Source organism: Pseudopipra pipra, chromosome 19, assembly GCF_036250125.1.
Source record: "Pseudopipra pipra isolate bDixPip1 chromosome 19, bDixPip1.hap1, whole genome shotgun sequence".
Lineage (NCBI taxonomy): Eukaryota > Metazoa > Chordata > Aves > Passeriformes > Pipridae > Pseudopipra > Pseudopipra pipra.
The window spans coordinates 4,022,574-4,036,191 of NC_087567.1; the positions used below are offsets into that span (position 1 = coordinate 4,022,574).

Here is a 13,618-nt window from a genome sequence, read left to right on the forward strand (position 1 = left end):
CGTTCTGCCAGAGCCCCGGGGGGGCTGCAGGATTCTGACGCTCAGCCCGGAGCCCCCCGACGGCGCAGAACCGCCCGGGAGGGTCCCCCGAAGCCCGAGAGCGGCGCCCGGGGTGCCGGCGGTCGGTGCGGGGGAAGGACGCGGGGAGGGCAGGGCGGCGGTGCCGGGCGGCGGCGCGGGGGGCCGGGGCCGCTCCCGGCCGTGCCCCGCCATGTGCCCCCGCGGGCTCGGGCGGGCCCGGCCCCGCGTACTCACACTCGCGGCAGCTGCAGCGGCGGCGCCCCGCGCCGCTGGAACACGCCGTCCACGAACACGCCGTTCTTGCCGAGGCAGCGCAGGTAGAAATCGCCCCCCGCGCCGCCCGCGGGGTCCCCCTGCGGCGGGGGTGGTGGCCCGTCCGCGCCGGCCGGCGGCGGCGGGGGCGCGGCGGTGAAGATCTCGAGGTGGCGGCGGGAGATGAAGCTGGAGTGGCCCATGCTCACGTCCACCGAGCCTTGCGAGGAGTTGCGGCCGATGGTCACCGAGCGCTTCTTCATGAGGTACTCGAACTCCCGGCCCTCCAGCCGCGCCACGGCCGCCGCCGCCGCCGCCGCCGCCATCTTAGCGAGGGACGAGCGAGGAGCGGCCCCGCCCGCACCGGCCCCGCGCCGGCCCCGCACACAGCAGGGAACGGGGCCGCGCGCCGGGCCTGACGCACGCGCGCGCTGACGGACGTCCCGCGCGGCCAATGGCGGGCCCGCACGCCCATGGGGCTATGGCGGCGCGGCCAATGGCGGGCGGCGCCGGCCCCGCACGGCGCGGGCCCGGCGCGAGAGCGCTCGGGCGCGGCCCGGAAAACGCGGAGCGGAGCCGCGCGCGGGAGCGGAGCGGGCCGGGCCGGGCCGGGCAGCGCCTCCCGCCCGCGGCGGGGACGGGACGGACGGGGCGGCTCGGGGAGAGACAACGCGGCTCGACGTGCCCGCCCTCACGGGCCTCGGGCACCCGCGGGAGGCTGTTGGCACCCCCCGAGGGGGTTGTGACCCAGGCCCCGCACCTGCCCGCCGCCAGCAGCGCCCGCAGGGACGGCACCGGGCGGGGGGGACAGTCGAGAATGGAATAAATGCAAGCAGACAAACAGTGCTAAAGGGTGGGCACGAACCACCTGGAGAGTGCTGAGTACCTTCTCAAAATCAGCCTTAAAATAGATATACTATAATATATAGTAATAATAATAATAATTCCTATCCCTCATACACCTCTGACAGAGGGTCACCTTAAACCCAGACGTAACTCGCCATCTCGGAGCTCTGTAACGTGCACGGCAAACCGGCACAGCGCCTCACTGTCCCAGGTTCCAGGTAAGCCAGGCTGTATCTGTGCACAGACCTCCTCGCCTCAGTCCCAGTTTTCTCAAGAACTAGGGCACAAAACCCGAGCGAGCGACCCGACACACGCCCAGACACCCGAGCGCTGTGTCCGTCTGTCCCTGCTCCGCGGCCACGGCGGGGACCGGCCCAGGGGACAGCACCGAAACACCGAGACCCGACCTGGAAATAAACACCGCAGGCTACCACACAGACAGCATTAACTGCACTCAGCTTGTCAAGTATCTGCAATTACAGGGTTTTACCTGATCGAAATCCTCGCTAACTGTTACAAGGACAAGGCACTGTCACAATTGGGAAGTAAACAATTAAGAAACACTTTCGGCTATAAACTGAGAGGAGGGTGCTAAAATGTATTCGTGCTCATATACCAACATCACTACTGCAAAGACATCATGGCAGCAGCCCACGTCACCTCACGGGTTCTCCAGCATGGTTTGTGGAGAAGAGGGTTGTGTTGTTGTTTATTTGGGCTTTTTTACAGCACTGACACTCACTGTTGTTTATTAATAAAAGAATCGCCCAGAGGAGCTGTGGCTGCCCCATCCCTGGAAGTGTCCAAGGCCAGGTTGGATGGGGCTTAGAGCAACCTGGGCTAGTGGAAGGTGTCCCTGCCCTTGGCAGAGGGTGGAGTGAGATGAGCTTTAGGGTCCCACCAACCCAAACCATTCTATGAACTCGGAAGACATAAAACATTTTAACACTTCCGACAGAGCCAATCAACTTGTAACAAACATCCAGCAGCAAATTCGAAACTGAAACTTTCGGTTTTGCACATTTGACTCAACAGCTCTTCAACTGTAGATCTATTTCCCACTTGCTCAGGAACAGAACACAGTGCCTGCTCCCTGCAAAGGGACTGCAAACCTCAGTTCTACCCTTGGGATTGTACCAGCATTCCTTACAGGCAGCTACAACACAATTCCATCCTGGTTCAGTCCGTTTATACAATCCCATACGCACATCAGATGCAGCAAAATATAGCAACAGTTCAGAGCTTTGGTTTCTTTTAAAGAAAACTTTAGTTAAATCTTGCCCACACTCTGGTATTTAGAATCAGACTTTCTTCTATACCAACATATGTTTGGCACAGAAAATGTGGAGCATCAGGGAGTCAGTTATGACTCCCTGATTCTCAGCTTGTTTTTATCCCTCGGCTCTCTGGCTACAGAAATGTTGTGCCTGCTGCACTGACAATCAGTCCGGGATCCTGAGGGCTCTGCTGGCTGAGATCACCCAGGGATTGCCATCTCCTAACACACCCCCAGAGAGAGAAAACCAGCAGATTGGGAGAGCAGCCAGGTGAATTCCCACCAGGCCAGCAGCACTTTTCACCACCCCTGTGGCTGCTCAGTTCACACAAGTTAAAGGCATTGATGCTACTTCAGTGTTTTCTGTTATGTGAATCACAGCTTTGTTAGTTTGCATTAATTCATTAATAACATCCAGTAGTAAATTCACCAAGCTGATATAATTGCTGTCCTGTTCATAATAGAACAGCACAGAGAATGCAGCCATTGACATGGATTTTTACAGTCTACACTCAAATTCCTTTTTGAGGGACCCAGCACCACTGAGCTGCTCTGGGAAATGGGATTTAACACTGGCAGAAGGTCTGTTTGCCTTTTAATGACCAGCACTGCAGAGCAAACACCAGATCCCATTGTCAGAGGCTCCACTCATTTCCAAGAGGAAGGCTGAGATCTTTCTGCCCATGTTTTTCTGAACTGGTGGAGATTTAGTCACTTTGTGACCGCAAAAAGCCACAGGTACAGGTCACCCCAACCTGCCCACGTGCAGGTCTGGGCCCTGCTGCATAAACCAGGAACCAGGGCAGGTACACATGTGAACAACTCACAACTCTTCAGTGCTGTTCTGGGTCTCTGGGTTCCCCAGAAATCCACTCCTTGAGCTCAGCCTGGCCCTCGTGTTGGAGCTGCACAGCAGACACATCCCATTCCACACTATTTTTCCCTGCCAGTTGAATGTAAGCAAAAGGCCTTCTCCTCTGTCTGCTTTGCACCCCCTTTAACTATTCAGGACAGAACCAAGGTACTGACCAAAATTTGACCCTCTCTCCAAATTTCTGCAATTGCCACTGACAATAAGCAAGGTCTCAAAGCACTCCTTGCACTTCATGCCAAGTAGCCCAAAGTTATCCAGTCCACATGGGATTACACAGCAGCACCTGACTGCAGCACAGGAGTTGAGGATCAGCAGACAGACCTTATCTGCATCCCCTAACCTTAAACAATCTGGCCTGAGTGGAACAGAAACATGTAAGTACTGTGTAAAGTATAACCTATTAATATTGGGGGTTTTGACCAAACTTCCCTTAAATGACTACATATTTTTAGACTTTTTCATTTTTTACTTAAGCTCTGCTGTAGCAACACGAGGGTGTTCATTTACAGGCTGCTTGTGCTTGGGGGTACTAAACTGTCCTAGCATCAAGTTTCTTGGGTTTTCTTATTACATATGTGCCCTGTACTGAGAGCTACAAAGGGGTGCAGCAGCTTCTCAAGATGCACATTTTCACAGCTCCAAAGCATGGAATACTGTTAGAGGAACATGATGAATAATCAAGTAGATTAAGTGACCCTAATTGCTTACTTTGACACAACCAGCATTAAACAGCTTTTACAAGCCATTAGGAGCTATCCATAATCTTTTTATTACAGCAAGTGTCACAAGCTTCCAGTGAGATTTGATTTTTGTTAAACAAAAATCCTACAAAGTTAATTGGCAAAACCACTTCTCAGGGAACGTTCACGTGCGATGGAACAAAATAAGCCCTTCAAATACCAGACCCTGCACAACTGAATGAAAAATGATTTCCCATGTTAATATCCCTGCACCTGACAGGCACATTTTTTTCCACTGCCTAGGTGAGAAACCCTTTGTAAGCAGGAAAAACAGCCTCAAACCCAGAGCCACATTTTGAAGTAATCCCGATAACCGTCCTGGAGCTCCTCACGTGCTAAAATTTAACGAGGTGTGTAAGAGCCAGCAGGGCTCGTGCTGTGATTTAGTCATTTTCTCACAAGGGCATTTTGGTCAAGGGGAAAGGGTTAAAAAAGCATGGTGTAATTACTGCAAAATATTGAAAACAGCAAATGGTCGGGATGGTGGGGAGCTCCCCAGGAACCCAGCCAGGTCCTGAAGTGACTTTAACATTTAGCAGGACAAAAATCAAGAGCTGTACCTCAAATGTGATTTTGATATTTTCCTTTATGGATGGCTTTCAGATCTCTTTAAGTAATAAAGCTGGAAAGTGTAATACTCCTAAAAAGCCTAAGACATCCAGAAGAACATGTTTTTGTAGGAGGAATGGGAAGGAAGGTGAACAGAGCTACCTGACCTGCCACATGTTAGCGTGCTACTGACCTCAGAGGGAAGGGGAGTGAGCAATGTACAAGCCAAAACCACCCAGTGGCTCACTGGGCCAGCAGCTCGTTTGTAGAAATGCTTAATTACCCTGTCCATCCTAACCACAATCTGCCTGGTCCCTAACACGACCCAAAGAACCAGTCAGCATTTCTTACAAGTGCAAGGCAGAAAGCTTCTGGCTCAGCAATCAGTCACTGACACAGAGGAATTGCTTTCCTCCAGGTGGGGAACCCATCCAAAAACTAAGAAAAAAATAATCAGGCCAATTAATTCTTATCTGCAAAGAGCAATTGCACAAATGACCTGAAGTGGTTTGGGGAGGCCAGCAGGCAACTGGCCCCACGCTGGCACAGAGCAACCCTGTGAGTGACCAAAGGATAAAGCCACAGTGCCTTGGTGTGTTGTGAGCAACAGCAGACAACAAAAAGATCAAATACACACCTTGAACAGAGAGTATCCCATCCACCCTCCCAGGTGATCACTCTGAAAGGAACTCCCCATCCCCACACCACCAAGTGATTTTTAGAAGCTGCAGCAGCATCTCTTTGTTAACTGGAAATGCAAACCCCCCTTGCTTTGCAATCCAGCCTTGCCTGATGCAGATCTTTGCCAAAGAAACAGTCAATTCATCTTCAGGCTTCTATTTTCTGTTTAAAATTTTGACACTACAGAGAAAACTGGACCTGCTGATTCAAAAGCACTGAAGTTTTGTTACCCACTTCTGACCAAGTGTTCTGGCACAAGGAAGTCCTGAAGCACCCTCAGGACACTGAGTTCTCTCAGCTGCACCACTCACTGTACTGAATGTGGATCATTAGTCACTGCCATGGGTTATGACCCACAATTCTACTGTGACATTTTCCTTCAAGTTTATTTGCCTTTCTTTTGCCACGGAATGCTAATCCCATCTCTTTGCTTGGATCAAGAAATGTACAGCAATTTAAGCAAATACTTAGAGAAGTACCTGTCAAAACACACCTGAGACCTAACTGCCTTTTCCACTTTTGCTGTCAGAATTGCCCAGTTCTGCAACATCCCCATGGAAAGCATCCTTATGGCTCCTTAATTCTCTGGGAGCTCAGACTGCATAGAGTATTTTCTGTGCACTCCCAGCTGTACATGTTTGAATAAAATGACGTCATTTTCTTCAAAAAACTAAGAATGGCTGGCACTTCTCTTTTAGAGGAACAGCCCCACTAGAACACATCCAGTCCATTGACCAGGATAGAAGAATTTTTACTCCTCCCTAATCTTGAGCTGATTTTTTTTTTCAGTCTCCTTTTAGCACCCCTCCAGCACATACCTTTATGATACGGTGCCATAAACAAACTAAACCATACAAAAAATAAAAAGAAAAGCAGCAGATTGAGCTGCCAAGGTCCAGCTTATCTGGCAGAGGTGTTGCAGGCATCTGAAGGAGGTGAGTGCAGCAGTACCATGACACATGGCAGAACAGGGTCTAGAAAACAGGAATAGAAGCTGTAGCTTGGTTGGCAGAAAAAGACATATGACAGGGAGTGGGGAGTGTAAGATAGGGCAGGCCAATGTATAAATAATTTAGATTAATCAAAACCAGACAGGAATTACAGAAATGTGAATCAACTACATGAAACTGATAAGCAAAGGCAAATTAAAACCAATTTCAAGCGTGAATTAATAAGAATCAACAAGAAAAAGGGGCTTTAAAACAATTATTTTCATGACAGAGAGTTCTAATTGAGATTTGTCATTTCAGGAGGAGAGAAAACTTTTATCAAAATCAGTTTGATTTGGGGTTTTTTTGTTTGTTTTAAAATCAATGCCATTTGCTCAGCCAACAGACAGCCAAAAGGAAAGGAACAGTGAAAAACAGAGACATATTTTTCTTTATGTCTGTCTCTGAAATATTTCTTACTCTGTCCAACAGGGTAATTACAGAAATTAGCAAACTTCAGGCAAGAGTTACTGAGATGCTGAGGTATGAAAAACTATTACACAAAGGTTAAGAAACAGCCATTGTTTTCAGTAGAGACGAGACAAATGTGACCTAAAAAATGCAACAAGGCTAAAGCACAGTGAGACAACCTCATGTTTATGAGATTCCTATAGGAAAATTGGCTGAAAGCACACAAAGGGATCCTATAAGGACTGTGATGACAGCAGCACTATTTTTTACATCCATATAAAGTATTTAGCACTGGTATTTTTTTATTGCATAGCCACAGCATGAACAACTTGACATAGGAAATTTTCCATCCCTGTTAGAAGTCCTACAGCACAAGGACCAACCTCTGCTCTCTGTTTATACCCAACTTACCAACTATCAGTCTTGCCCACAATTGCATTTGTAACACTGACATAAGATGGAACTGCTGGAGAACCTGGGTTTTTCCCCAAACTGCATGTGGAGACTGAAACTAAGACTGCACATAAATGATCTAAACAACAACAAAAAGCACTTTAAAATGATTTAGACAAAAACCACAAACAAATTCTGTGCTGGATGGATGATGTTTGAGTCCTGTGCAAATCGTGAGGTGTTCAAGCAACCTCCAAAAGGGCAGAGGGGAGAACAACAAACATTTCTGATAGGACAGACAGGAGTCTTTTCAAGATTCAGACTCATGTCAACATGTCTCACAATTCAGAGAGCAAGCACAGACTAGTCAGAGTACCTTAAAAAAAAAAAAAAGAGTTGCTCAAATATCAATACCAAAGTCCTTCTGACACGGTGAGGAAAGGAAAAAAAAAAATCAATAAAAACCAATTTATATCTACTGCAAATAGAACAGAATATTGAGGCAGAAAGATGTCACTTACTTTACACATTCACCTGGGTGGTGCATAATAAGCACTGTAAAGGTCAGTCCCTCGGGGGAAAACAGAACCACACATGAGGAAAACAGTTCCCTTCTGAGGATATTCAGAATTCCAACAGACAGACACTACCATCCATGATCAGGAGCAGAAAAATGAAGCTGAGACTCAGCAGTCAAAGGCCACCACAGGGCTGTGTGAGGGAACAGCCAGCAGAGAGTCTGTGACCAGAAGCCACTGATGCTCAGAGACAGTAATTACTGACAGATGTCCAAAGACAGAGCAATAAATCTCTCTGCTGAGGACTCGGGTTCTTCAAAGCTCATCTCCTCTACCTCAATTTATTTGGCTAATTGAATTAGCCTGTGGTTAATTTCAGATTATATTCTATTTTCATTTCAGTCTCAGAAAAGGAATGATGCAACAGCCTGTATTCCAAGCAGCAACCAACCAACCTGCCTCGTGCCCGGCGTTCCCAAGGGCCGAGAATTCCCGGGCCCTCCGTGGGGCAGCCCTGCTGCCATGGGAACTGCCTCCTTGGATCCTGGCAGAACTGAACAGGGGAGGAATGGGAAACAATTCACAGGCAGCTTTTACAGTTGCCACACTCAGCAACAGGCAGTTCTTATTAAACCACTGAGTGAGGGGCACAAATGGGACGAGGAATCACAGAATATCCTGAGCTGGAATGGACACATCGGGATCATCCAGTCCAGCTCCTGGTCCTGCACAGACACAGACACCCACCCTGTCCCTGAGAGTTATCCAAACACTCCTGGAGCTCTGGCAGCCTTGGTGCTGTGCCCACTGCCCTGCTCAGTGCCAACCACCCTCTGGGGGAAGGACATTTTCCTGAGATCCAACCCCTGTTATTCACTAAAAACCCCAAAAAATACAAGAAAACATTTTTCTCAGCAAAAGTCATGGAAAGCCAACATGAACAGAAGCATTTCTATACATGTAATATACATATGCACACACAATAATAAATAATACTATAAAATGCATTTAAATAGTAAATAATACTATAAAAAGGCATTTGAAGTTTTTCTGAGGATAGACTGTAGCACCAGAGAAAAACAGTAACATGGATCAACTCCACAGCAAAGCATATTCCTCAGCATCAGCTACGGGACTTTTTTGACTTCCCATAAGCTGTTTATGTCACCTGAAACTTGCTGAGTACAAAAGCTTTGCAGTTTTACTACTGAAAATACAATATGTTAATACAGCAACCACAAAACCTAAAGATTATGAAAAGAAATCCAGCCATTTTTTAATAGGATCCTCAGATATAAACAAAACTAAACCCCATGAGTAGAAGTGGAGCTGAAATATTAGTGGGCTGCAGCTGACATACATATATTTCCCTTTCTCCCACGGGCACAAACTTAAAGCTGAAATCAGTCAACTTTCATACATCACCATTAACATTTTTAACTCAAAATATTTTCGCAGAACACTTCTTCCCCTAAGAACATTAATTTTAGAACCTGTCTGTAAACAGAGCTGCTCCACAAGCCCTGCCCTGCAGAACTGCTGTCCCTGCCCTGGGGCTGGTCAGTGCTGGGCAGGAGAGGAGAAGTTCAGCCAAACAAACCAGCAACTCAACAGCTTCATTAGTGGGTTGGCAGGCTCCAAGGATTCTAATGAATTTTTAACTTTCTACTAATCAGTTCCAAGGGACTATTTGTATTTTCCCCCCATCACATCCCTAATGGCACTTTTCACTCAAATTGCCTTTATTTTATTTAATGAAGCTGGGGGTTTTCCCTTCCCAGAAAACACTTAGTAAGGAGTTATTTGCAGGAATCAAACTGATTACTGATGTAAGCACAATTCTGCAAACTGACCTGTGAGTGTGACTCAAAGCATTTCCTCTGTATGTGCTGGTGCAGAGCTCTCCAGTTATGATTTTATTGCCAAGTTTGGGGGCACTCATTATTTCATTTCTCCTCCATTTTTATTAAAGAAAAAAGGAATATAGAGAAAAACATGCTTCCCATAATTAACACCAGTAACAATCTTCAATTATTTCCACAGATACCATTTTCCCTTTGCAGATTTTCAACTTTTTCTGAATATCAGACATCTGTGATTCTGTCTTTGCACAAACCTAACCATGTAAATGCAGCTGAAAATCTCACTCCATTAAGTTTCTTCCTTTGCAAGAAAAGATTGAAAGGCTACTATTCCCAGTAAAAGTTACAGTAATTCCTGAGGCAGGGTTTTAGCACATAAGAGAGGAAGAAAAGCATCACTCACAACTGTAACTGAATAAAACAAGATTAGGATGGATGTAAGCAGGAAAGGAGAAAGAATCACTGGACATGCAGAAGAGGAACATTTTTGTATCTAATGATACTTTTTTCCTCTCTAATTCCCAATACAGAATTTTAAATAGAAAAATTATCCTCTTTGAGAGCACCTGCTGTCCTCTCACCATTAAATGCATCGACACTGCACTGCAGCTTGGAACTCACCTCTGCCATTTACACAACAAAGACCTGATATCAACAAGTAATCAGAATTTGAAACAAGTGAACTTCATCCTCACAAACCTCTTTTTTTTCCCTCCTAATACCAGTTTGTGGATTTGATTGGTTTTTTTTGGAAAGGGATGAGACAGTGGGCAAATGAAGAAAAAAGTGCTTAAAAACAGCATTCTGGAAGCTCATAATTTTAATCCTTAATATCCTCTTTCTAGTGCTAAACAGGCTTTAAATTTGTCACTGAAAGCAGGTATTATTTGCCTAAGATGCCAGAATAACTTGACATTATAATTTAAGTAACTGGATCAGCTTTTTCCTCGATGCTTTTATGAATGACTACAAGGTGAGAAGGTATTTCACGACACAGATAAATATTTAGCCAACGGTTCAACCACAAGCTTGCAGTGGTAGTGTCATTTCCTGGGCTTGCCACTGGTTCCCAGGCTCCCAGCACCTCCCTGGTGCCAGCAGAGGCCCGTGTGACTGGGAACAAACCACATGAAGGCAGTGCCAGGATGAAAGAACAATGACACCACCCTTCCGAGGGGGAATTCAGCAGCCAGGTGAGCTCCCACAGCCAGTTTGCCACCCGGCTCAAAGGGCTGTGCTATCAGAGGCCGTGGGGAGGCTGGAATAAATTCCCAGGAAAAGGGGAGTGCAGCAGCTGTGTGAGCTGGAACACGAGCCCTGGCCTCCTGTTACACCCCCAGAGCCCCCGGGCTCCGTTCCCTGAATAGCCGGCCGGGCAGTACCGGCCAGACTTGGAATGAAGGGCTGACAGGAACACTGGGCACACTCAGGGAGCATTTTTAGACTTTGATCAGGGATCCTCCTCTGGCTATGGCTTCTGGAAGCTATCCTAAAAAAAGAAAAAGCACCTTATTCCTATATTTCCTATATTTATAATCCATCAGTCTGAAAATAAAGTTATTTAAATCTTTATCTTATAACCAGACTTCACAAAAATGCTGATTTAGGACTAGTTTAGGCAGAGAACAGCTACATGACCCACCAGTTATTTTTTGTACACGTTCATAAAACACACCAGCAGCTGTTCTTAATTTATGGCAAAGTTCCCAAAGTACAACCTGGTGAGATATTTGTGCTCAAATCTTGCCCAGGCTCAAAGCTGTGAGCCCACCCCAACACACAGTCAGAATGTTAAAGGCAAAACAGTCACTTAAGGGAATCATCCTCTGCAACCTGGACCTTCAGCTGCCCTTTTGGAAAAGGAAAGACAAGTCATTTGGATATATTAAATATGTTGCAAAATAAATACTATCCACAAGTAGTTCTATCTAATTTGGGATTTAAAACAGCACAAGAAGTATCAGAGCTGCTCTGCAGAGATCCAGTTTAAGTCATCCCAGATCAAGAGCTGAATCACAAGCTAACCACTACTGTACTACACCCAAAGCCAGGCTGAGTTTATCCTATGATGAATTTTTTAAACTCCAATAGAATCCTACTAAAATAAGATTTTATTTTTTGCCACTGAAGATAACACTTGTTGTCTTAGTGTTGCTGAGTGTTTGCATTTGAAAAATAGGTCACGTCAAGAACTGCTTTGAAATGATTGTTTAAACAAAGCTTACAAACAGAGATAAAATTCTTCTGTTGGAATGTCTTCTAATGTCTGCACCAAGGTTGATCATCCAGGAAGGAGCACAGAGGAGAGCAAAGGGATTTGTGAAGAGAACCAGGAAGAGCAAGAATGAGATTTCACAGACACAAAGATGTGGAGATAAAGGGCAGGAATACACACTGACATCAGGAAAGCAGAATAAGCCTGTTTTGAAAAACAATTAGTTCTTTAGTTAGTTTTAAAATATCTAAAAAAACATTTTTCTAGGAAAGTATATGCAGTTCTTCACTTAATCTGATTGAAGCCAATAAGCCAGTGTAACCAAATTAAATAGCACTGTATGTCCATACAAGATACCCTGATTTTTCCATGTCTCTACCTCCTGAACACTCATTTACCAAACTATTTTTGCCCCTATTAACACAAGATAATTACAAACACCACACATAATAGCAGTCATATAAGAAAGAATGCTTAACACAGTATCTGTGCTCATCTCCCTTCAGAACATATCCTTTCTTAAAGCCCAAAAAAGGTCTTTGGGATACATCTTAAAACATCTCCACATCACACACTGTTACCTAGAACAGACAAAACTATTCAAATCAGCAATTGCAGCTGTATAATTTACCTGTCCACATGAATATATTTTAAGCATTCCCATGCTGTCAGGTCATGTATCTTAAAAAACATGAATCAGGATCTTGACTAGTATAGTAACAGTCAAAAAAAAGAAAAATGGAAAACAGCAATGCAAGATGAATCCAACTTCCTGGGTCCTATGTTCTGTGAAACAACATTTCCAAATTCTATAAAATACTTATTTTCAGAACCCAGCTAGCCAAGGCCACAGGTAACCTGATCCAAACCTGAAGTCAGTCCTGCTTGGAGGGTGGATGAGATGACCTTCAGAGATCCCTTCCAATCCACGTTAGTTGAAGATTTCATAAAATAAACTGGAGAATGAGAGTGTGTTTGTACACACAGACATTTGCCCTCTTTCTTTCCAGACCCCCTGGGCAATCTATGGATACAGCTACGTGGAACACTGCATGGAAAGCAGGACTACAAACAGCACTGAGAGGGGCAGACTGATTTTGGCATCTTAAATACACACCAGTTTTACATTTATGCACAAGAACTATAGATGAAAGTATCGACCTTAGTGAGGTGGTGAAGATGTGAGACTTCTCACTTGTCAGCTCTACCTGATCTCAGGAGTGTCCAGTTTATCTGCTGAATCCTCAGCAGGGTGAAAACACATCCCCACTGCCTGAGCTCTGACTCCTGTACTGGTGAGGAATCTCTCTGGAATTATAAATTATATTAATTGCTTCTGCTGAGACAGGGGAAAAGAAAGGCTGCAGGCTTGTCTTGACAGAGGTAACCACTCAAACCACAGAAAACGCTCAGCTTCACCATTCCTCTGTAACCCACATTTCATTCACACATCTCAAACTGAAACTCCACTACTCCTACCTTTGGAATTCCTCCTTTGATGCATTTTCCCTCCTGCCATCCCCTGATCAGCATTTTCAGCGGTGACTCAGGAGAACACACCAAACATGACACGTGGCTGAAACCCTCTCGGGGTGCCCTGATTCAGCCCCAAACACACGTCCCTGAACGGCACAGGACAGGAAAACAACTCACAGAAGGAGTAACAAGCACCATCCCACCCATGGGAGCATTGCATACTATGAAATCAAATAAATCATCATGCCTTATAACAAGTTACATTTCAAATTTATTCCTATTCTACCACGAGATAAAAGCCAAGATGATCTACTAAGCCTGAGGAATTCAGAACCACGTTTTTTCACATAACCTATTCCAGCCTCTCACCTCAGTTCTACTCCCCTCTCCAGTGGTGTCTGTGATGACCTACAGAACTCCTTATTTCACCAAGAAAGCTGCAAGAGCTAGTTTAAATAATTGTTTTCCTCATGTTTTGTTGGTATTTTTACTACAGAAGTAAATCACAATAGGCC

General features: G+C 45.7%; 1 protein-coding gene across 2 annotated transcripts in view; it reads right to left on the reverse strand.

Moving 5' to 3' along the window:
• The window catches only part of FOXK2 (forkhead box K2), a 54,596-nt gene extending 46,779 nt beyond the window's left edge, over positions 1-7,817 (reverse strand). Inside the window, exon 1 of one of the 2 annotated variants that reach the window (XM_064675690.1) lies at positions 7,554-7,817. In XM_064675690.1, coding sequence (XP_064531760.1) covers positions 7,554-7,579 — 26 coding nt within the window. In that variant the 5' untranslated portion in view covers positions 7,580-7,817. Of the gene's footprint in view, positions 1-255; positions 685-7,553 lie in introns of those variants that run through there. The other variant, XM_064675686.1, reaches the window with a different exon arrangement.
• Between the last annotated feature and the right edge of the window lie 5,801 nt (positions 7,818-13,618).